General features: G+C 39.8%; 1 protein-coding gene across 2 annotated transcripts in view; it reads left to right on the top strand.

Moving 5' to 3' along the window:
* CSMD1 (CUB and Sushi multiple domains 1) overlaps window positions 1-25,541 on the top strand; it is a 1,746,885-nt gene that overhangs the window by 1,398,614 nt on the left and 322,730 nt on the right. For both annotated transcript variants that reach the window (XM_049704254.1, XM_049704253.1), the window contains exons 13-16: window positions 17,965-18,147; window positions 19,378-19,704; window positions 20,697-20,891; window positions 24,746-24,884. In XM_049704254.1, the coding sequence (XP_049560211.1) occupies window positions 17,965-18,147; window positions 19,378-19,704; window positions 20,697-20,891; window positions 24,746-24,884 (844 nt within the window). The remainder of the gene's footprint in view (window positions 1-17,964; window positions 18,148-19,377; window positions 19,705-20,696; window positions 20,892-24,745; window positions 24,885-25,541) is intronic.

The raw sequence follows: 25,541 nt of genomic DNA, 5'->3' as shown, positions 1-25,541 counted from the left end.
CAAACTCGTCACAAGTGCACGCATGCAGGTGCTGCGGTCTTACCTTGGTTACATGTACATCTTTTAGACAGAAAGACAGAAAGAGAGTAGCTGAATCTAGTCAGTTTTTCTTCAGTGTTTTGAGGGCAGAAGTGCTGAACAACTACAGGCACAACAGGAAAATGGAAGCTCGCTGCTCCCCCATGCAGGACAGGGCATTTTCAACACGTAACTGTAATTACCGCCAAAGGCATTTATGACGCAGGAAGTCTACCCTTGTCACCGTCAGGGCAGCACATCTTCCTGGGAGTTTACAGCAACAGGCACCTTCCTTTATGCTACTGTTATTTGAATGGCAGATGACATATTTTTTTAATGTATTTATTTTATATTTTTTGACTAATATGAACCCTTCTGTCCTAATAGGAATGGCAAAGGAAGTGATGTCATTTTATATCACAAGAACATATAAATTTTTCTTTTTATCAGTGATGAGAATCATTTTGTGTCCAAATTATGATATTCATGTGGTATTTTAGGTATCATCTTTAGTACATCACTAAGTATAATTATAAAAACTACAAGAACAACAGCAAAAGAATCTTTTTACTTTTTTTCCACTCTGCATGACCTATGGCAGAATCACAAAGCTACACATATTCATATACAACTGTGAATGTGAACACAAACTAGGTATGTGACTTTTTGATACGTTTTTCCTTGATGTACTCTCAGTGAATGCAGTAATAGGCACCGTGGCCAACTATTCAGCAGTTTCTCAAACTTTTAATCTCAGCAAATTGCATTCTGCATAAATAGACTGAACTAGGCAATATCTGCCTTTTTAAAACAAACAAAATAAACTTTATTTAAATTGTGATATATTTACAATTTGCCCTTGCATGAAAATTAGCTCCCTATATTGATAAAGGTGTGTGCGTCCCTATTTGTAGTTGAAGAATGAGTATATTAAAAACAGAAATTACTTATTAAAAAGAAGCAAATTATAATTTTATTTTCTCAAAGACCATTGGAGAGTCTGCCTTTTTAAGTGATAGCATGAGAAGATTTTCCTGATTTTGTAAGTATCTGAAAATAGTTAAGTAATTTAGGTGTTTGTTTCTTTCCGGGTCTGAATCAGTTGATTTAAACAAAAGGGCTGGTCCGTGGGGCTAGTGGAGATGATCCTCTGTTATCTAAGTGGTAAGGAGAGACAAGGAGTCTGGGAGAAGCATATGTTTATTACATGACCTACCAGTTTCACTCCTAGGTATCCCCCCAGGAGAAAGGAAAACACATGTCCACACAAGATTTGTGCTTCAGTGTTCATAACACTTGATTCATAGGAAATGGGGACAGCTCAAACTGGAAGCAACGCAAAGGTCCGTCAGCTGTTAATCAGATAAACACATGTGGTATATCCATACAATGGAGTAGTATTCAGCAATAAAAAATTGTAACTACTGATATCCAAGGCAGCGTGAATGAATCCCAAAATCATTACGCTAAGTGAAAGAAGCCAGACACAAAAATGTAGGTAATGCATGATTCTATTTATGTGAATCTCTAGGAAGAACTGTGGTGACAGGAATCACATTACTCGTGTGACTTCCTCAGGAGCCCTCCAGAGAGGCCTTCCCACCATGTATCCACCCATCACCCTCTGGGAAGTTCCTGGCCAGTCACTGGGTCCAGTCTGTAAAGACCATTGATGCATTTTCCTCTAGAGTTAGCTTTTCAATATCTTGCATTATCACTTTAACAACAACAACCAAAAAACCCTACTCATTCCGTAAATTCTTAAAAATATGTTTCATTATTCCACCCTGAAAGTGAGCATAGAACCAACCAAATACAGTTTTATTGTTTTCAAATACTGTAGGAAAAAGACCACCACCACAATAAAAGTTCACACAGGTTTTTAAATGAACAGCCCAGAAGAACACTATCAATATGCAGTGTCGGTCTTTTTAATGTAACATAAAACCTGATTATTAGACAATGGGACAACAAGAATCAGGAAATATCAGTGATTATTCTCAATCACGGAAAGCATTTTACTTATCAATTATATATCGGTGTGCAAATGTGTAATATCTTTAGATGTTTTTAAAGAATCCTTTCAACCCATGAACATGATGGTGGCTGTAATAGAAAGTTTAAACTGTTAATACTCTATGACCTATGCCTAAAAGTATAATTGAAAGCGTGACAACGGGATAGAGGGAGGCCCCAAATTTCAGCCTTTGGCTAGCTTTTCAACTAAAATAGTAGGGGCACATTTTTAATAATGCTTATATGTGTTTGCTTCAAAATATATATTTTAAAATTTTAGAACAGTTTTAGATTTAGTGAAAAGTTTCAAGGATAGTAGAGTTCCCATATACGCCACACACAATTTCTCCCCTCGTTAGAGTCTCATATTGTAGTATGCTGCATTTGTCACGTTGCGACGTTATTAACTGAAGTCCACACTTCATTCAGAGTTCCGTAGTTTTTACCTAGCGGCCTCTTTCTGTTCCAGGATCCCATTCAAGATCCAAGGTTACATTTACTCAACGTGCCTCCTTAGGCTATAACCGTTTCTCAGACTTTCTTTGTTTCTGATAACCTTGACAGTTTTGTGGAGAACCTGCTGGTGCCCGGTGATTTTGATGCATGTTTCTCTTGCTCTCATGAAGTAGCATCAGAAGACAGGACCCCATGATGTTGCAGGCTGCAGGGCCAACCCTCTGCACTGAGACAGGTAGCACTACTGGGTCTCAATCTTCAGCTCAAAGTCAGCTTTTAGGTCTCAAATCAGGTTCCTGGGTCAGCAGGGAGATCAGAGAATTTGGCCAAGTAAATGTGGCTCTCCTAGAGTCCCTGATCAGTATCTTGAATAAAATCGTCATTTTGTGCGTAAGTGCTCTCTGAGGCCCTGTCCCTTAGTTTGGACAGTACTGACCCTGAGTTTGGGAACTGATAGTCCAGTAGCTTCTGTGAGACAAGAGAGGAAGAGCTAGAAGAGTTTATGTCTGTGGTTATGTGTCTTCTGGATTTCTAGGATCCTGTAATTCAGGATGGGGGCCCCGAGGGGAAAGAGAAACAGAGCAACATCATTCCTGACTCATCTTAGCTGTTGATAACATCTTTGAGAGCGTCTCATTTTTGTTTTAGCCAAACAAAGCACATTTTCCTGAAAAGCAAATACAGTATTTTATGCACACAACAGAATTTCCCCTGAACACCCTAATTAAGCATGATTACACATAATTTTAACAAGCACAGGCCACTGTAATAGCAGTCTGCTACGTTTTGGGGTCATGTTGTTGATTGTGATGGAGAGGAGATAGTCATGGGAGACCTCAGTTCTCTCCAGGTGCCTGGTTATGCTATGTCCACATGGTTGTCTGAAATGCAGGGAGCCTACGCCTGCCCACCAGTGGGGAGAAGCCCAGGCACCATCTGCAAAGGGCATGATTGGTTGATGGCCATTCATATGCTGCAGTCTTGTTTTCTAAAGGTGATGGAAGGAAATCAATTATTTTAGAGATTCCTGCGTCAAAGCCCCAGAAAAATGAGAATTAATCTAAGAGCAGGTGCTGTGTGGACATTTGCACAAAAAAAACTATACTTCCAGCAGCTCTTCGCTCAGCCAGAAATAGGAACATTTACTGATCTTGAAAGCTGTCCTTGGGTTAATAACTCCCACTGCACAACGGTTATCTGGTAGCCATTGATTATCTATTCTGGTTTCTGTTTTTTTAATCCCAAATTCAGATTAGAGATGACAGTCAAGTAGCAAATGAGAAAAAGGTGAACATACAAGCTCTGCAGAATTTCTTTTATCACAAGCGTCAAAGTCTAAGAAGGTGTGTTCAGACCTCACATAATCTGTAAAAGGTTTGACCTGAGCTTATGAGAGAGAACAGCTTTAGTTTTCTAAAATCTAAATGTTTCTAACACATTTAAAGAGATATTACCTGAATAGCTGGAGCAATGTGTGTTCTGAAGAAATTAATTAATTTTAATCCTGTGAGAAACCATATGGAGTTTAAAGGAATATTTTATTTATCTTATTTGTATAAGTTTCTTATATTTTTTGGATATTAACTCCTTATCAGATAGATGATTTGCAAATATTTTCTCTCTTTTCATGGGTTACCTTTTCATTTTCTTAATCGTTTCTTTTGCTGTGGAGAAGTCATCCCACTTGTTGATTTTTGCTTTTGTTGCTTGTGTTTTGGGTATCACACCAAAAAAATCATTGCCAAGACCAATGGCAAGGAGCTTTTTCCCTGTGTTTTCTTCTAGGAATTTTATGCCTTCAGGTCTTATGTTTAAGATGTTAACACATTTGAAGTTAGTTTTTGTGGGTGGTGTAAGGGGTCCAGTTGCCTTCTTTTGAATGTAGATATCTGGTTTTCCCAGCACCGTTTATTGAAGAGACTATCATTTTCTCATTGAGTATTCTTGGCTCCTTTGTCAAATATTAGTTGACTATGTATGAGTGGGTTTCTTTCTGGACTCTTCCCTCTCTTCCATGGGTCTGTATTTCTGCTTTTATGACAGTGCCTTCCTGTTTTGTTTGCTGTAACTTTGTAGTATAGTTTGAAATCAGGAAGTGTGATGCCTCCAACATTGTTCATCTTCAAGATTGCTTTGGCTAGGGGTCTTTTGTGGCTCCATTCAAGTTTTAGGATTTTTTTTTTTCTATTTCTGTGAAAAAATGAAGTTCCTCTCAGTCTGGGGGTGGTCCAGGGGCTGCTTCCACCTCACCCCTGTGTTCTGGGATTTTCACAGTGGTGTGTTGTCTGTGGATGGTTGCTAGCTGGTCTTCTTGTGGGAGGGGGGAGTAAGTCAGGAAGGACCTATGTCACTATCTTGATGACATCACTCTCAGTCAATTTTGTGATAATTTGGAAGATCAAATAATACAAGTAATACATTATTAGTGTATTTCACATGTCAAACAGAACTGGTATCACCTTGTCGGGAATAGTTTAGTGAGATAATGCACAGCAACTGGTCCAGAACATGGTATGTTTTAAAAGTTTAATAAATCATTCTCACTAAAAGGGATATTAGCTCATGTAATCCAATATTATCTATTGAAATTTATAGAAATGCTGTCTGTATGTATGACTGTGAGTGAATATAATTTTAGGATTCAGTTTTAATCACTGAGTACTTTTTTATAAAGAACTTCCCTGAGTACCTTTGGAATGGAAGAGAAGGAGCCTGCTAAAGCTGTTGGTGAGTCTCTCGTCTGTGTGTGGACACAGATCCCAGAGACCAAGGGATGATCAGCGATGCCTGTCCTGCATTTCCATCTGCCCCACACACAGCCTTGCCCAGGCTTGCTGCTGACAGCGGAAACGGGCCGTCTCCCCGGGCACTTTCCAGCATATCAATTGCGACAACCCACAGTTGGTTATACAAAGCCAACCAAACAATCGTGCTGATGTTTCTGATAGGATAATTATATTTTGTCTCATCCTACCTTCTTTTCGGACTTTTTGAAATTCAAGTGGACAACAAATACTTCTGTAAATGGAAATGGATGTTTGGAAATCCACCATAGTTCTACACTGACCGATTTATAATTTAAGAGTTGCTTTCTCTGTTTCTCTGGTAGTAGTTTACCCTCTGTTATTTAAAAAACATACTCATTTCCTGAAGTACAGCTAAAGAACATTTATATTAAAAAAGAGTTCACAAGTATAATAAGTCCATGATGCTAGTGGCCAATCATTTTTAGGGCTGAGAATTAAATATTATATCCAACCCAAATTCTTATTTGGCAAAATATTATTTTATCTAACTCATTATCATGAAACATTTTCAAACAAAATAGATGCATTTTATCAGTAAAGAAAATGTATTTTCATTTTCCATTGATTACTTCTATATTTTTCAGTTTCCCTAGATCTCAGCCTACAACAAGAGCTAAGAAGTGATTGGGCTTCATTAAATTCTCCAGAGTAATTCAAACATTTTTTATAAACACAGTTTTTACTTATTCATAAAATACACCATTATTATATTTAATAGAATTTTTTTTTCCTTTTCAGATAATAAAAGATACACCTTTTTCCTAAATTCATCTACCCCACCTTAGATCCTAGGTGAATTAGGAGTTGGATAAACATTTCAAGAATGAGTCAGTGCATCATAAGTGTGATGGGTAGCAAACAATAGTAAAGCATGAAAGATAAATAAAATGCACAGTGACAAGTCTTACAACAGAGAAGAGACAGGTGAAGGCAGAGCATGGGATCAAGGCTATCCCAGAGCAAGTGCAGTTGAAGTTAGAATATGGACAGTGGATTGAATGGATCAGATGAAAGACAAGAGTAGACAAAATGTTTACAGCAGGCTTGAAGGCTGAAAGGAGGAGATACTGTCAGGTACTAAAGGAAGTTGCAGCAGCTGGATTGTGGTCGCAAGGACGGGGTGGTGAAAGATGACCCAGGGGAGTTAGTGATGGCGGGCTTTCTGAATCAGGCGAAAGCACTTGGATTAGGAAGGAAGGGGCTCACCAGAGGCATTTCAAGCAAGGTAGGGCCATAATGAGATCTGGGGCTCAGAAAGAGTATTTTGGCTGCAGCCTCAAAAGTGGAATGAGGAGGCAAAATGGGGAGCAGAGAAATAAAATTCAAATGACAGCAGTGACGATGAAAGACTGTGGACAGCGAACAGCAAAACCCTGGGGCAGTGCAGAATATTCGGGAATTCAGCTAAAACTATAAACACGTTTGTGTGCGGTGTATCTTGGGGTTTAGGAGGCTGGGTGACAGTAACCATCATAAATGGACTGTGTCAGTTCTTTGGGATAGTCCTAAAACAGTATTTTTAGTAAAAATTATGAATCATGGGAAAATGAAGATTGATGGTTCATAGTTTTGTTGGTAGGTTCTACACCTAAGATTTCAGGATGTCATAAAAATACAAAACTGGAAGAGATATCAGCAATTATCTAGTCCCATCCCATTTTGTTTATTAATAAGGTAAAATAAAGTGGTTTGGGTTTTAGAGCCTGTTGGTGCCAAAACTGAAATGAGAATCTTCGTCAGTAAAAAATAGTGTATTTAAAAGTAGTTGTAGAATTCCCTTTTATTCAAAACAGGAGAAGAAATCTTGCAGATACTTTTAAATATTCATCGACATCTTTGAGAAATATAAAGTAATATGGGGAAATGTGGAAGGAAATGGCATTAGAGATAGTTCTGAGAAATAAACTGAACTTCTGGAATGCTTATTATAAATGTTTTGAGCACAGTATACCCTTGATAAAAACAATGAGAAAAGTATAATAATGTGGCCTTCACCTAAACCTCTCAATATAAAATCATGCCAAAGTGAATTCTTCCAAATCTATGAAAAGAATAGAGCAGGCTTCTGACTAAAGGTAGAGGAATAACATTACTCTGCTCACAATTCATCTCTGAACCGAACTAAGTAACAAGGAAAATGAGAAATGTGAAGGAAAAGGAGTTATTCCATCTTTGATGGAACCATCTATAACCTGAAAGAGCGGTGTCAGCTGAGGATGGAAACACTCAGTGAAGAGGAGGACCAGGTCAGGGAGACCAGCAGGAAGGCGTAGGGCTCTGTGCTTCTCTCCAAAGGAGTTTGTGCAGTTGACCCTCAGTATCCTCAGGGGACTGGTTCCAGGACCCCCTCACCTTGAGGATGCCAAAATCGGAGGATGCTCAAGTCCCTTATATGAAGTGGCGTAGTATTTACATATAATGCACATCTGCACATCCTTCTGCATATTTTAATTGTCTCTAGAATACTTATAGTGCTATCTAATAGTTGCTGGTGTGCAGCAAATTCAAGTTTTTCTTTTTGGAACTTTCTGGAATTTTTTTTACTGAATATTTTTCATCTGTGGTTGGTTGAATCTGCAGATATGAGGGCAAATCGATAACAGCTGATTAGAGCTGAAGGGTCAGGATATATGGGCAGGCTGCAGGACCTTCTCTAAGTGGCATCACAGGGTAGAGAACCGGGAATTCTGAGCAGGGAAACATACACGTATGTCATCCTCATCAACTACATACTTTTAGTGTGAGAGCCTAGAGGAGAAATTGGGGGGAAAGTAGCCCCTTCGTAGCTGTGACAAACCCCCAGGCTTCACGATGCTTCGCAGGAAAACAGATGCACTTCTGCTTCTCAACATGGAGTTGACCATTTGAGCAACAGGACTGTGAACCATCATCTTCACTTTCTCATGATTAATGGCCTGTGACCCTCTAGGCTGAATGTTGGTGAGAGTGTTATAAACAACAGACCAAATGCAGGTTCCTTTTACCCAACTTAAGCACCAGCACCTCTTCCTTTTAGCAAATTGCTCATCCAGGAAAAGCTTCCCACTTAAAAGATGAGAAAGTTAAAGACCAAGCATGAGCCCTTCACAGAGCAGAAAGGACCAGAGATACTACAGCCTCCAGATAGCTAGCATCTTGGTCAGTCACTCCCGTGGTCCTGTAGAAGATCTCATCATCACCATGAACTTTGATGCTCTAGATACTCAATTCCCACCCTCTTGTGTGCTCACTATTGTTCTGGTCCCCCGACACCAACAATTCTCACCCCGAGACCTTCACGCCATTATCCCTACCATCTTTCCTCATCAGTGTCTTTTCTTCACATGATCATAAAGTTGATAGAATAAAAATAAACCAGTTTCCCAATAATTAGTCTACTAACATCAGAGAATAATGTTTCCCTTTGGGCTTCATAGAAATAATATTTCAGTAAAATGTAAACAATATTCTCAGTAGTATTTTAAAGAAGTATTTATCAACAGGAATAAAGAGCAACAGACTCTTTCAACAACTCTCGATATATGCCAGTGACATGATTCTGAAGTTTAAGTCAGTAAGCAAAAGTATGTCAAGGGAATGTAAAAGTGGCCCTGTCTTGACCTAATGAAAGACTTAACCTATTCTAGAAGAGTAAACTGACTGCATGGGCATAGCTTCATGCAGTTTTCCATAAGTAGTGTGTCTTTCATTTAAATTGAATTAGTTTGCTGGAGTTGGCAGAACAAAGTACCACAGACTGGGTGGCTGAAACAACAACAATTCATTTGCTCACATTTCTGGAGACCGGATGTCCAAGATCCAAATGTTGCCAGTTTGATTTCTCCTGAGACCTCTCTTCTTGGCTTGTGTGTAACTGTCTTCTGGCTGTGTGCAAATCCCTGGTGCCTCTTCTTAAAGGAACATCAGTCCTATTGGATTAGAGCCCAGTCATTATGACCTCATTTAACCTTAGTTACCTCCCTAAAGACCCTACCTCCAAATGTAGCCATGTTGGGGCTTAGAGTTTCAGGGTATGAATTATGAGGTGACAAAATTCTGTCCATAGCATCTCTGAATAATAATTGATTAGCAGTTAATTCAATATTGTATTCCCAGATAAGTACTTGCTATGCGGATATCCTGGTTTGCCAAATTAGGACAGAGCCATATGCTTGGATAAAATGACATTATCATATAAGATGAAATGCTTAACAAGAACACATGACTGAGTAGATGTGATGCCAACTCTTTAGAAGTGACCTAATGAAGTACTGTGGGCAAAGCCAAGATGCTTTTCCAGAAGCAATTTTGGGCTCGCTCTAATGCACAGATAATTGGATAATCAAGTGCCCAAATGTTGTGCCTAATTGTAGAGCAAAGTTGACAAAATTAGCCTAGAAAAATGTTTAAATTATGCATAGCTAAATGCCCATTTCAGTCCAAAAATAATCTCTGTAAAGTAGGCACAAGACATCTGTCTTAGCAGATACAGTAAATCCAGAATGTTTATCTTTAGTTTTATATAGTAAATGTTATTTAGTAACACTTAGTAGAGAAAGTAAACATACAATATCTGTCCCAGTAAAGCAGATATAGGATAGTCATCTCTAAGCAGTGTGACTTCCTATCTGTGAGAAAAACTGGCTGTAAAACACTTGGAGGAAACAGTGAGTTGTTCTAGGGCTGCTAACTAAAAGCGTGTGAAATGCTAGCAAAAGTAGCTTCATTTTGGTACAGTTAATGCCTCCTTAGGGAAAAAAAAAAGCTAATGGAGCAGATAATTTATTAACAGGCTCCCTAGTTTCTAAAATTAAAATTCACTTCTTTTTTTCTTGATTATGCACCTCTTTCTCTTCTTTATGACTGGCCATCCAAATGTGGTTTCCAGCCATGACAGTACAAATCAATTGGAAGTCAGCAAATTGAAGAGTCCTCGTAAATTGTCATCTAGTCCAGTAAAAGATACCTCACACCTACCTGATCTTTATGGCAGAATTAAGAAAGAATAACGAATCACAAAACGGCTTTGATTCATGATACTCTCAGGCATTTTCTTATTTTTTACCTAATCTGTTATTTTTCTACCTCTGTGACAATTGTTCGGGTAATACATTTTTTCTAGAATGACATTTCCTTTTATTTACCTTTAACTCCCAACTTATTCCCAAAAGAATTTACAGAAACGTATTTGTACTTTTTTCCTGAACACAAAATAACAAGATTTTTAAACACTGTACCAGCTAACATTGCCAAACATATTAAAAAGGATTTTATGTTTGAGAGGGGCTTTCCTTTCCATTGACATGGTATTTTTGGCAGGAGTTAAATTCAATTTCTAATTTTTCTAGCATTTTGTGGCAGATATCGTGGATGGGCTATGCAGATGCCACTTTAGAAAACACTATTTTCCTTTGTCTTCCTCCATGAGAGAGTCTGGGAAGTGCTAGTGTTACATTTCCAGGATCCTTCAGAGGTAGAAATGGTCAGATGAGCAGCAAGACACAAAGAGATGTAGCAGAAGTCACTAGATAGGGCCTCTGGAAAAGTTTTTTTTTTTTTTTTTTAAAGAAAGAACCCCACTGGCTGCCCTTGTGTGGGACTTTGACTCTCTGCTTTCTTCCTACCTTGAGACCCAGCAGCCACTTTGGGCCATGAGACCACAACCCTCAAGATGTCAGCCAGCACATTCAGGGTGATGGAAAATAAAAATGAAGAGCCTGGGTTCTTACTGACCTGACCCACTGGTCTCTTTTGCACTCCCTACATCCATTATTCTTGTTACATGAGGAAAATAAAATGCTCATTAATTTAAGCCTAAGTTCCTTGAACTTTTTGGTTACTAGCAGCCAAATGCAATCCTGACACCATATGAAACACAATTCATGCTATTTAATGACACTCATACTGTGCCCTGTGAAAAAGAGGACAGTTTAGCTTGTGAGATTACTTAGCTGTTTTTGCACTACTTTAATTTATTGGTGGATTTATTGCACACATTGAACCATTTCTATGTGCTTATTTTAAAGTAGGCATATACAATAAATCCACTTTCGGTCTCTCTTTATACACAAATCTTTGTTTTAGTCCAAATTAGGGACCGTAATTGGGAAACTACTCCAATTTTCCCTTTGATAGCACACATGGTTACATATTTACTTATGGAATATTTATTACCAGAGGTTATGAATGGTCTAAATCAGTAATTTTTTGGGGGGGGGATGTTATCTCTATATCTGCATTCCATTGCTGACACAGCCTAGGAAAATGTGTGTTTGTTGGGAGAAGAGGGGGTTAAATTCTGGATGTTCTTTTGTTCAAACCCTTGTCGTCCACTAGAAAGTAGCCCTTGCCAGGCTCTGCACCTAAGTGGGTTCAAGGTTCCTCATCATGAAAGCTACAGCTTCTCATCCCTTCCCCCCACGACCAGGGAATGCCTCAAGTCCTGAGTTACATACTGTCCTGTTTGACATCTGTTTCTTCCCTTCTCTCCCAATCAGTGTAGCTAAATGGCCCATGGGGAAATACTAGAATTTGTGATTGGTAGGGGTGGGGCTCCCGGGGTGACTCTGATGTATAGGCAAGTTTGGGAACCACTGATGGAGACAGAAGACAGAGGCCCAGGCAAAAGAGGGGTCTGTTTAACTTTACTTGAATCAGGGATGCGTCATTCTCCACAAGCACAGTAGTTAGTCTCTCAGTCTCAAAGCTTCCGATCAACAGGAAAGACAAAAATAAGACAGAGGCATCTCAGACATTCTCAGGTCTTGCATTCTGTCATGCTAATGCTTGAAGGGCCAACTTCAATTGAATTTCTAAAGTTGAAGGGCTTCTTCCTTTCCTTTTTGACTTGTTTCCTCCTGAAATCAGGGGACCAGGAATGCTGGGTCTTTGTTAAGAGGATGGAAATTAAAGTGGAAAAGAAGTAGAGGAGCCCGGAGAAGACCACCACATGAAGGAGCAGGGGTGGGGCGCAGGGTGGGCGACGGCAGCCATCGGCCTCTGGAGCCAGTGTAGCTGCCGTGTGACCATAACTCCTACAGCGCCAGAGCAAACCACTTCTACATGGCCTACGGGGTAAGAGCTCTGGGCTGGACAGCAAGGATGTCAAAGTTCAGAGTCTATTTTCCCTTTGACTGTTTATTTTTATTTTAAGGACATTTGATGTTTAATATTCACTTCCGAGTATCTTTGATGAGACAGGTGTCTCACCAAGTGCCCTGTGATGGTCAGCCGTCACAGTCTCTTCGAATCACTAGACTGTAGACTTCCTGAAGATAATAAATCATTCCTGGTCCTAGTACCCTAGCACATAAGGCATGTTCCACAATTTTTTAAAAAATGAAAGGGAATAATAAAGTTCCCTTGGTTATTATGTGAAAGATCTGTGAATTGAACCTATATTCTCAGTCTGATACCCCTTCCTGTAGTCCATGCTACCCACCAAGCATATATAAATGGGTCAATAGAAGGTAAATCTTCATAATAACTTAGGATTGGTATTCCTGGCAGCAGAGAAGCTAAAATCAATACAGCTGATAACCCTAAGGTAAGTCTTGTCTTATGGTGGCATTTAGGTGTCTTCTCTCCAATCTTTATTATGGGACGATGTTTCACAATAATTTAGGAAACAGTTTGATAGATTATCCGGTTTCTGTAGCTCTTACGGCATGATCGTAATAAAGCACAACGGAAGAATACAATCCGCGTAAAAGTCTAGAGACTGTGCATAGCCTGGTCCTCAGTCAGTCCTGTGTTTTCGTGTCCTCCCCATCTCTGCCTTTATCCCCAGAACATGATCACTTGTGGCCTTCTTGCTCTTCCGCCTGCCTGCCAGGAGCATCCCTCCCTCAGCCCTGAGTGCTACCTGCTGCTCACTGCCTGTGGGACAGCCTTCTCCCTTACCCATCTGACTGTCCCCCACTTCAAGTCTCTGCTCACAGGTTCACTTTTCAGAGACCTTCTCTGACTGTCCCACCTGAAAAGACCCTCTCACTACCCTACTTCCTCCTAACTGCTTTCTTTCTCCAGTGCATTTGTCCCTGTCTGGCATACTTTAGACTATTTGTGTATTTTCTGCTGGCTGCCCTAAGCCACACGCTCCACAAGACCAGCTGCTTGGTCTGCTCACTTGTTTGTTAGACCTACAGCTAGAGCAGTGAATGGTGCTCAAATGTATCTGTCACAGACTAAGCAATTAGGCAACGGTGAGTAACTCTTCATAGAGAAAAAAAAATAAAAACCTATGCAGGCTGTGTTACAGCTAAAAACTACCCAAGCCTGGGCAGACATTTCAGAAGTTCCTTTTAAATAACAATACAATGCCAAGTGTCCACTTTTTTCGGGCACTATTTAAGTACTAGGAAGTCCAGAGAGAGATAAGGCTTAATTCTGGAAAAATTAACAGCGCAATGGTATAGAAAGACAGGTCCACATCTCAATCAGTCTAGATGTGACTATTTCTTAAACCTCTACAGGAGAGCTACCTGTAAACCCTAGAGTAGGGAGCAAAAGTAATCTGGATTATAGGGCTTTGAAGGGACTTTAACCAAGAGGGATATTATAAAAAGGGAGAGGGTAGTATCTTTGACAGGAGGACCAGCGTGGAAGCATGAAGTGTCCTGGAACACTCAGGATGCCTCTGCCGCTGGAATGAGAGAGCCCTGGATGGGTTGGGAGACCCTGAGGTCGAAGAGGTGTCAAGTGTGTGGAAAATGTACCCTGATTGACCTGAATGGTCTCTACAATTCACAGACCTGGCAGGTGGGTCCACCAGCAGGTGCGCTCCTGTGGGCGGGTTTGGAGAAGGCAGGGCAATTCCTTGGGAGTGTGGAGGAGAAGATGAAGAAGTGAGAGCCAGAAACAGGGAGTCCCCGATGCATGGAAAAGTCACGTGGAGAGAGTCAGATGAGGGACACCAAGCCAGGATATTTAGCTGTGCAGAGGAGTCCAGGGGAACTTGGTTATTACTCAAACCAGCGTTCATTCATCTGTGCCAGTTCTACTGTGTGTTGGGGTCATGGCAGGTGCAAAGATGGTACAAAAAGAGGAGCAATAATGGTTCTCAATTAGCAGGCAGCCTTACAGGGAAGCTGTGTACTGTACCATGAGGTAAATATAAGAGAGCAGCTATGGCATTTTGGATTAAGGATTGGATTTAATTAAATGACTTTTGTAGATCAAAAATTGTCAAATAATTGGCAAGTGAATATGGCTCACCTTAATAGTTTTAATATCCTTTCTCAGAAATGCGGCTGATAAGTTCTCTGCCATAGCAGACTCAATTGTCAGTCTCAGTATTTTGGTTTACATGTCAATGAATACTGATATGCCAGGAAAAAAGAAAGAGCTCAGATACATTACAAAGTAGTGAATCCAATTATGTATTATATAAACATAGGCATAGTATAAACTATCAAATAAAAATCAAATGTATTAGAGATGAATGTTAAATATGTAATGTCAATGTAACATAAATGTTTAAGTCAATTATAAAAATAATATTCAAAAATAAATACTTCATAAAATTTAGAAAAATTAATCAACATGAAAAAGTGAAAATGAATAACATTAATTTGTACTTTTAAAGGTCATTGTCAAAGAAGAACACATCAGTAGGAACTCCATTGAGTCCCCAGTAAACTTTTGTACAAATATCCCCAACTGCTAAAAAAGCAGCATCAGAGAAGGAGTGAGGAAATAATTACAACCTAGTATTTTCTTTAGGCTCCTCGTTACCAAATCCCATTTCTAGTGATAATTTAGAAGAGATATTTGACCAGCTTTTTTTTTTCCTCTAGGGGCTTCAATCTTTTCACTGATAACAAACAATGGTGTTTGTTTCCAGGAAAGCACGTCAAGGTCATCTTTGACATTTTGCATTTTGTTGCGCATAGAAAGGAGGTTTGATGCAGTTACTGTTGTCAACGTCAACCCAGTCTTATTCTTACTTTACTTGTTCTGCTTGTTCAGAAAACACATGAGGTAGATGCAGATTCTCAAGTGTAGGCTGTGTGACCTCCAAGGGAAATATCTGAATCTGTGTGGATTTTGTCACAATTACTTAGGGCTCGTGTGTAGGGGTCACGAATGCAGAATGTCCAAAAAAGCTGCCCGAATGAAGCTTCACTGGCCTAATTGTGGGACACGTTCATATTCTCTGGGTGATGAGTAGGTCAGGCTCACACACGCGGACCTACTGATACTGATACATCTCTCACTAGTCCATGCCGCACTCCTAGTAACAGATGTGCCAGACAACAGGTTCTGCTCAGCCAGCCCTGGCCTTGCATCAGGGAAAACCAGCATCTTTAGTGGAGATGAAGGACCACTGGATGCTCTAGACCCTCAGCATGGGAAGCAGAAAGACCCTCATCCACATCCACCCTGTGTGTCTACACCCAGTTTATTTCAGAGCACTCTGCAAAGTCAGGAGTTCCCTGACTCAATTAATGTAGAAAACAGTATTCCCCAAAATGCCGTAATGTATTTCATTATAAAAAGTTATGAACTTTAGCATCACAGAGGCAAAAAGAAACTTCTAGAAGTCTAAGGTTTGCTAATAATCATAGTAGTGGCTAATATTTTGAGCCCTATATGCCAGGGACTAATGTGAATTATACAGTTTAGCTCTCATAGTCGCCTGTGAGGTAGAAAACAGTAAACTGAGGGAGTGAAAATGGAAACTTTTCAAGACTGAATTGTACCTGGTGGTCCAGCAGAGCCTGGGAATCTCAAAACCAAGTCTGGTGTTCCCATTCCTGCCCTCAAAGCTGTGTCCTTGGTCAGGACCCTGGACTCCTGCCCCCGTACCCAACTGACAGGCCACACCAAATGCAAGGTCTTTTCTGTTATAAGCCATTGGTCTGAATTGCCTTTGTTTATTTCAGTCAAAGAAATTTGGTTCAAGGCATCCCAAGTGTTAAATTCAGGTAGATACATTCCCAGCTCTGTTCAACTCAAGTTCAACAACTTGAACTCCAAGGCCCGTCCTTAAGGAAGAGTATTCTCTGAGGCTTTCTTGGGCCTGTGTTGCATCTGGGAACATTTTAGCTCCTGTATAAATGTTACTGTTAGGGTTGTCTTCTTTATTTGATACCTGAGCCATCAGGAGAGTGCGATGAACCTGTCTGTACACAGTACCTGGTTTTGTTTTGTTTTGTGTTTCATTTGCTAGTTTGCTAAGAAAACAGAAGTGGTAATATCCTACATGTTGAAGGTTCAGCACCATAATATTACAAGCTGATTTCACTTTGAAATTCCTGAACGCTCGAAAGTAAAGTTTCTCCTCTTGAGGAGAATAAGCTATCTCTGGGTCAATCTCTGGGCTCATATAGGTTCCCCACATGGCAGGCACGTGCCTGAAAACCACCCGGAAATTCAGCTCATAGTCACTTCCACAGACATTCCAAAAAATGAGAACTTGATCAGAAAGCGTTTAGGTTGCTAATAAAACCGACGTTTGAATTTGCTCTTGGTCGCGGCAAATGATGAGGTGCAAACCTGTGAAGAATCTGGGAAGGATGACCGAGACACACCTCTGTGAGCCGTACCCAGAGAAACCTGTGAAGAATCTGGGAAGGATGACCGAGACACACCTCTGTGAGCCGTACCCAGAGAAACCGTCCTGAACTGTGGACACTCACTCTTCTGCGTCTGCTCCCCAGCCCTGCGGAGGGTCTTCTGAACTTGTATCACATCATGTATCAGATCACATCATGTATCACCTGAAATCCCTGCAACATCTGCTTCCCAAAAAAAAACCCCACAGGCTGCTCTGGACCAGTCCCTCCCTTCCTCTGCAAGCCACCTCTTCCCTCCCATCTCCCTGCAGGTCCTGAGCACAGCGGCCGTGTTTCCTTCTCCACCCAACCCTTCAGCCTCCTGCATTTCACTTCAAACTACCCTTCATCATCTCAAAAATTGTTACTGTTTACCTCCATATAATGTAAGCCCCATGCCTGCAGGAATTTAGTCTTGTTTGTCCACTAACCGTCTTACGTAGAACAGAGCCTGACTCACAGTTGGCCCTCAAAGAATATTTTTTGTATGAATAAATGAATAACATATTTTAGTTAATACATTCTGTGTCGTTAACATGACAGAGCAAAGTTGAAATGTATCTATAATTTTGGTGTATTTGTATCCACATTTCATTACAGTGTTATAATGAAAAGAGGCTTGATGCTGCATATTTTCTTTTCATCTGAAGACCATGAATATACTTGTTTTGTTTCATAAATGAGTTTTAACATCAATTGAAGGGAAAGAATATTCAAATGGATATATAGACTTAAATATTCAGTAGGAAATGAACTATCTATATGGCTTACATTAAAAAACACATCAATTAAAACAAAATTGGTGTTTACATTTTAATGGTAGCAATTGTAGGTAACATGCAGGAAGGGTGTAGACCAGGAAGAAACGTCTATTAATTGTAACATTTGCATTGTCAACACATCTGTGTAGCCTTGTGTATCCCTTAAAAGACAGTAAGTTAAATACCTTTCTCTTAAATTTAAAGTACACATTTTTCTCGCTTTTGTAAATAAATGTTAGATGAATTGAGTATCCTTTTGAAACTGTTTACAGAAACAATGCAAAAATAAACCACTGTTCATTTTCAAAATTGTTAAAAAATGTTAATTGTGTACCTTTTTAATGGTTCATTTGTCTTTCCCATTTTCAGAAATTGAGAAGGGAGGATGTGGGGACCCAGGTATCCCTGCCTATGGGAAGCGGACAGGCAGCAGTTTTCTCCACGGAGACTCGCTCACCTTCGAATGCCAGGCAGCCTTCGAGCTGGTGGGGGAGAGAGTTATCACATGTCAGCAGAACAACCAGTGGTCTGGCAACAAGCCCAGCTGTGTATGTGAGTACTGAGCCTGGTCCTGGGTCTATTCCGAGGCTGCCTTGAGAGGGGGAGAGAAGCAGGGCGGGTGCTGAGGGCGGGCAGCTCTCAGCATCGCTTGGGAGCATGACATTGACCAGAAACAGCCAGGGCTTCTCAGACACTAGCTCTCATGCTTTCTTCACTTACTTAAAACCAATCAGTGATGTTCTTACTACTAGATAGATTAACTCACTGAGAGCTTTCCACTAGAAAGATCCTAACAGAGCATCACTTCCATCCAGAAGGGCTGATGCCAGACTGTTTGAGCCATCAGTAGAGCCCGGGGTCTTTACAACCCAATAATGTCCTGTGACACTTAAGACAAGTTGTGAGCATGGGCCATGCTGTCACTTTGCATTTCAATGGAAGAACTGCCTGCTTCCTCATAAGTGTTTTAACAAGTAGAAAAGAAGGACGTAATAGCCAATTGAAAAGCAGGATTGTTTTGTAACTAAATATAGCAATGACTGGGAACACATATGAAATTATGTGGAATAGTAAGCATATCCACACCCTAGAAATAAGTCCAATAGATGTTCCCTCCAAAAACTGAAGAATATGTATTCATATATGTGTAATATATACATATATATAAATGCTTTATATATATATATTCACATATATAATGTATATATGTGAATATATATTACTGACTTTTGAGTACACATTAAGTATTCCAACAGATTTTTATATTATCCACCCAGGACGCGGTCTGATTTTCCAAGTTATTATTTAATCATTGTTACCCTATAAATAATTTAAAAATTAACTTGAAAAAATGCACTTTAAAGGCAAACACAAAATTTAAAATGAAAAGTTATCGTAGAAAACTGACTAGAACCAATACTGTTTTCTGGAAATTGTTCTTATGACACAGGCATACTTTTTCATATTAATATTTGCTCTTCTGAAGGCAGAAAGTTGCAACTAGAAATTTTAATATTTGCCACAAATTTCAGTCAACTTGATAGGATCATTTTTGAATCAAGCTTGCACTTTATTATGTATAGGCTCTAGTTGTTCTATATATTGAACGTATTCTATTGACAACTTGGGAAAGAGAAAATGTTATGGTCCAGGATCACCCATTTAAAAACAGTTGGACGATCCTAGGTAACTGTAGGTATGGATTTTCCCCAAGTCCTTCGCATGTAGCCAGTCCTTTGGATATGGGCAAAATTGTTTGAAAATTTATCTGTGTCTTCACAGTTTCCTGTTTCTTCAACTTTACGGCATCATCAGGAATTATCCTCTCACCAAATTATCCAGAGGAGTATGGTAACAACATGAACTGCGTCTGGTTGATCATCTCTGAGCCTGGCAGCAGAATTCACCTCATCTTTAATGACTTCGATGTGGAGCCTCAGTTTGACTTCCTTGCAGTCAAAGATGACGGGATTTCGGATATAACCGTGCTGGGCACTTTCTCTGGCAACGAGGTGCCCTCCCAGCTGGCCAGCAGTGGGCACGTCGTTCGCCTAGAGTTCCAGTCGGATCACTCTACCACCGGCAGAGGCTTCAACATCACCTACACCAGTAAGTGCGCCCGCACCTGCCCCATGTCCACTTCTCCCCTGGTTCTCACGTGTGTGAAGCCCAATGTCAAGGCTGATACTCCAGGGGTTTCATAATTACAGTTTGTAAAATTATATAGCATTATCCTGAGAACCTAGAAAATACCTCACTCCGTCTAGGTTAGTGTCCTGCTCACCCCTATAGTGAGGACTGGATCACAGGTCTTCTCTCTCTCTGGTTTTCCATCCATCCATCCATCCATCCACCCATCCACCCATGTGTCCTCCATGCAACAAAATAGAATAGTAAAAAGGACTGAGGCGTTTGGGGTCAGGAGCCATGGATTAGAACACCTGCACTTGGATATACTTAGTTAATTTGGATAAGATGGCTAACTTTTCTTTGCCTCAGATTTCTCATTTGCATTAGAGATTATATTTAAGAACATCTGCTTAAATTGCATTGTTGAGGGAATAAAGTAAGATAATAATGTTAAATAGGAGTTATAAGTTATAATTTACTGACTGCCTACTTCTCTTAGGTGCTGTGCTTATGATTTGACAGGAATTATTTCATTTAACATTGCTGGAACTCTGGAATAGAAGCTTCATATTCCTCATTCTGTAAATAAAGATAACTAGGCTCAGATCACGAGAGTAATCTGCCCAGGGACAGGTAGTAAACACAAGACCCAGGATGCTAATCTAGATATGTCAGAACCGAAAACCTTTTTTATCACCTACGTATCTCATCTCTGCTTTTCTTAGTGAAAAAGTGCTTTCAAACTGTGAAATGCTGTGTAGATGATAGTGATATCTCTCTATACATCTCTTTCTCTCTGTCTCTCTAGTCATCAATATTCTGTTTATTGAATATGTTTATTTATCTATGAAGATAAACTGAAATTTGGGAAAATAAATTGCTTTATAAGTGGTTTTGTTTTCTTCTGTTTTAATACTCATAATTAACATTGAAGTATTTTTTATTCTAGTCTTTTTTCTTTTTCTTTTCAGCATTTGGTCAAAACGAGTGCCACGATCCAGGCATTCCCATAAATGGACGGCGTTTTGGTGACAGGTTCCTGCTTGGGAGTTCGGTCTCTTTCCACTGTGATGATGGCTTTGTCAAAACCCAGGGGTCGGAGTCCATCACCTGCATCCTGCAGGATGGGAATGTAGTCTGGAGCTCCACCGTCCCCCGCTGTGAAGGTGCGGGTCCTCTATTGTTTGCCAGTTATTTTCCTTTGAAATGGTACATCTAATTTAAAAAACAGACAAGCAAACAAACAATCAACAGTATTGGTTTCCTAGGGCTGCCGTACCAAGTACCACAAACTGGTGGCTTTAACAACAGAAATTTATTCTATCCCAGCTCTAGAGGCCGGAAGTCCAAGATCGAGGTGTCGGAAGGACTGGTTCCTTCTGAGGCTGTAAGGGAGAGCTGTGTTCCAGGCCCCTCTCCCAGCTTCTGGTGGGTTTGCTGGCAGTCTTCAGAGTTTCTTGGCTTATAGAATCATCATCCCTGTTTTCTTCATGTGAGAATGTGTCTGTGTCCAAATTTCCCCTCTTTCTAAGGACACCAGTCATATTGGACTAGAGCCCAGTCTAATGATCTCATCTTAACTAATTATGTCTGCAGTACCCTTATTTCCAAATAAGGTCACATTCTGAGGTGCTGGGATTAGGAATCCAGAATGTCGTGGGGGAGTGCTTAGTTCAACCTATAACAACAATGTAGTTTTTAGTTAACTATTTTGTTGCCCTTAGTGTAGCTGACATAAATACTGCCTAACTAATTTTCTTCTTGACATTTCCACTCTGGTTACGTATGTAAGAAAACCAAAAGGGAAAAAATTAAGGAGGATATTACCTTTGATGTTTACTCAGGTAAAAAAAAAAATTTACTTAGAATGTAAACTCATACCCTCCCTATCAGAATGGTCCAAGTGTAATGAGCTAAGAAAGGCCTTTTTAAAAAGTATCTCTAGTAAGTGCCGAAGAAATACAGATACTTTTTAAAAAGTAGACATTTTTTAGAGCAGTTTTAGGTTTACAACAAAATTGAGTGGAAGATACAGAGATTTCCCACACACCCCCGCCCCCCATATATGCACAGCTGCCCCCATTATCAAACATCCCACGCCAGATGGTACGCTTGTTACAACCGATAGACATATGGTGACACGTCACCATTACCCTGAGTCCGCAGTTTCCATTAGGGCTCCCTCTTGGGATTGGCCGTTCTTTGGGCTTGGGCAAATGTACGTGACATGTATCCACCATTACAGTGTCACACTGGGTGTTTTCACGGCCCTAAAATCCCCTGTGCTCCACCTATTCATCCCTCCCTCCTCCTTCCCTGCTTGCTAACCCACACGGGCAGTGGGGCTCTGCCTCACCTCCTTGTTCTGCCCTCAGCTCTACCTCCAAAGTTATTCCTCATTAGTTCAAGGATCAGCATTATTTTAAATCATCATTGGCTGATGCTGCTAAATTTACAGAACGATGTTTCTCATTTCCACAGTTTCATAAATTGTTAAAAATGATTTGCTGGACTGTGGGCACCACCCGGGAGTGGAACCTTGCTAAATTGAAGGGCAAGAGCACAGCAGTAGGACTTTCCTTTTTTAATTTATTTTGATCACATTCTAAATGTATGCTTCTGTATATTTTACATTTTATCAATGTTAATAAATGGCTAGGTTATTATCCTTTATAAATAAGTAAACAATACAATCAGGGTTCTCAGATAAATGGTACTGATAACAGGGCAGGAATAAATATGTTTGCAGATACTGCTTCAGCCAAGCGTTTCGCTTCTGACTTTGAAGTGTGAATAATTTTACAAGAAAGAAGCTCAAAACAAGCAATACTGTCTAGTCTCTGTTCTGTCTGCCACGGTTTTCGCTGCCACTGGTGTGCTTACCTGCAGTGGGCTGTGTGCAGATAGGTGTAAGCTGCAGGGCAGGTAGGTTTCTCCGTGCAGTTGGGGAAAGAAAGGGCACCGGGAGGTGGCAGGTGAGGGTTCCCATAGAGTCAGACAAAAGGAGAAAGTACCACATTAAATGGGAGCAGGCAGTTCTCTCACTGTTTGGAAGAGACCTTCAGATGAATTTCAAGGCAAACCACAGCTATGGGTTGTTAACAGCAAAACAAACCCTTAGCACAAGGACTGGTTAATGGTGAATTAGATTGTTGAAGTTTACTTGTACTTAGAAAATCAATTACTAAGGGAAAGATTTTTCTCTCTTTATTTGTTCTACATTTAACCTGCCTCTATGCTTCAGCATAGATCAGTGTCATTAAAAAACACAAGTTATCTTGAGGGAAAAATTACGGTACAAGAACACATCTCTATGGCAACAAATTTTAAAGTTCAAAGAAAATTGGTGATTTCCTAGCAAAATATAAATTACCCAAAGTGATGCAATAAAAAGTACAAAATGTGAATAAACAAAGTACCATAAAAAGAAATTAGAAAGAAGATTAAAGACTGAAAAAGACACAGGCACCAGAGGCATGCACAAGGAAGTTGTCTTTCAAGTTCAGAGAATTTTAGCATTGGGAACATGGTCCCAGATAATGGAAAAGAGGCACTAACTCCTATATCACATTTTATAAAGCCAGTTTCAGTGTGATATACCCAAGCCAGATAATTGCATTAAAAATAAAGCTATAGACAAAATGTATATTCAAGAAGGACTTATTTTAGGGCTTCCCTGGTGGCTCAGTGGTTAAGAATCCGCCTGCCAATGCAGGGGACACGGGTTCGAGCCCTGGTCCGGGAAGATCCCACATGCCGCGGAGCAGCTGGGCCCGTGAGCCATGGCGGCTGAGCCTGCGCGTCCGGAGCCTGTGCTCCGCAACGGGAGAGGCCACAGCAGTGAGAGGCCCTCATACTGCCAAAAAAAAAAATTCAATTGCAAAGATTTTATCATTTTAACAACATTTCAAAATATCACTTCAAACGTATGTGTGACATTCTAAATATGTAGTCATGTTCTTTTCATAAATTTTTTACTTTTCTTTTTTCGTTTCTTTTTTTCTATTACAAATGAAGCTACTATAATTATTTCTATAGATTCCTCTGTGTCAGTTTTTTTCTAACATCAAAATTTGTGTAAAATTTTATAAATTTTTCCAGCATTTTAATGCATATTTCTATTTTTTCCATAAAAGGATATTTTTCCAAAAATATTTTTTTAACTAGGAACATTTTCATGTTTTATTTGATATCTGTAGATTCACAAAAGTGATTACAAAGATGGCAAAGAACTTTGAGAAAAAAATAAATAAAATCTGAAAAATGTATGTGGCTAGGCAGAAACATGTTAAATATATTATTATTTTAAATTTTCTGTAGATTTTACAGAAATGCGTACTCACTTTTACTGAGCGCCAGGCACATACTTTCCTCAAACTCCCTTTTGTCTATATAATTATGGATGACTGTTACCCAACACTTCAAAAGGATTGATGCACACTCGTTCACGTTTATCGAATTTTATTTATTTATTTTTTTGTTTTCTAACAATCACCAGCAATTTAGTAAGATGTATGTGGCAAATTATTTTAATAAAATGAACACAGCCCAAAGTGAATAAACACGTACACATATTTTAAAACATACCCACAATCACACACCACAGAGTAGTTTAATTTTAGATGTGAGGTAATTTTAAGTTTGTGTATCAATAGACGTTTGTTGACATCTGAATACATGTAAAATGTGGGTATCAGTGGAATTCGCACCTCGTGACTTCGTTGTGATGATTGAACGTGATAATTCCTGGAAGTCGTCTGGCAGACACCACTCACTTAGACTGTGCCATTATTACCATTATTAGATGGGAGGAACTTTGCTGCAGGTTGATGATAAATGCCCAGGTGTGGAATATATGTGCTCTGCTTTCAATATTGTTAATTTACTTGGGAATAACTTTTGCTTGAACACTAGAAACCATTAAGTCCATGAACACAGAAGCGAATTCCTGAAGTAACTGAGGTGCTGCCATGGTCCATATACATAATTTGACCTGTTTATACCCTGCATCATCTTTCAGCCCCTTGTGGTGGACATCTGACAGCTTCAAGTGGAGTCATTTTGCCCCCGGGATGGCCAGGGTATTACAAAGATTCCTTAAATTGTGAATGGATAATTGAAGCAAAACCAGGACACTCTATCAAAATAACTTTTGATAGGTAAGAAAAAACTTTGTTTTCCTTAATTTGGACCTGATGACCCATGCATGCCCAATGTTTTTATTTAAATGATCTTAAATCTTAGAAAGATGACAGTTTTTCATTGGTTCCCCCAAAGGAGTTCACTTAAAAGGAAATAGGCGCTTGCTTGATGAATTCTGTTCTTCTGGAATTTTATCTTCTAAGCCCACGGCTACAGCCCCTCTGCAGACATGGTTGAGGGCATGGTGGCCCAGACAAGCATTCCCAGAACTCACAGTCGCCGGCCCTTGAGTCCACCTCTGGATTTTGGACCTGAGGCTAGAATAAATTCTGCTTGGTGTTTGATTGCAAATAGAGCCTTTTGATCCCTTACGTATTCTAGAAAGCACAGGAAAAGAGTTCTCCCAATCTGGGGATGGCTCTGGGGACTGAAGGGCGGTTTGGGGTTGCAGAGCTGGCAACAGCCTGTGTACAGCAGATTCATTACCTGTTAATTAGCTACGAGTGGTTCCGTCACTGCAATGGTATTTGGCTTAGCTGTTTGATAATGTATTTGATAATCTAAGAAAAAAGAAGCATGCTATTTGAATTCTCCATGATCAAATATTGTCCAGATTGTCTCAACAATCAGTTTGAAGATTAAGAACCAAAAGTACTTTGGAAGGGACCCACATG

The sequence above is a fragment of the Orcinus orca genome, chromosome 21 (assembly GCF_937001465.1).
Source record: "Orcinus orca chromosome 21, mOrcOrc1.1, whole genome shotgun sequence".
Classification (NCBI taxonomy): domain Eukaryota; kingdom Metazoa; phylum Chordata; class Mammalia; order Artiodactyla; family Delphinidae; genus Orcinus; species Orcinus orca.
This window is presented reverse-complemented; position numbering and strand designations above follow the sequence as displayed.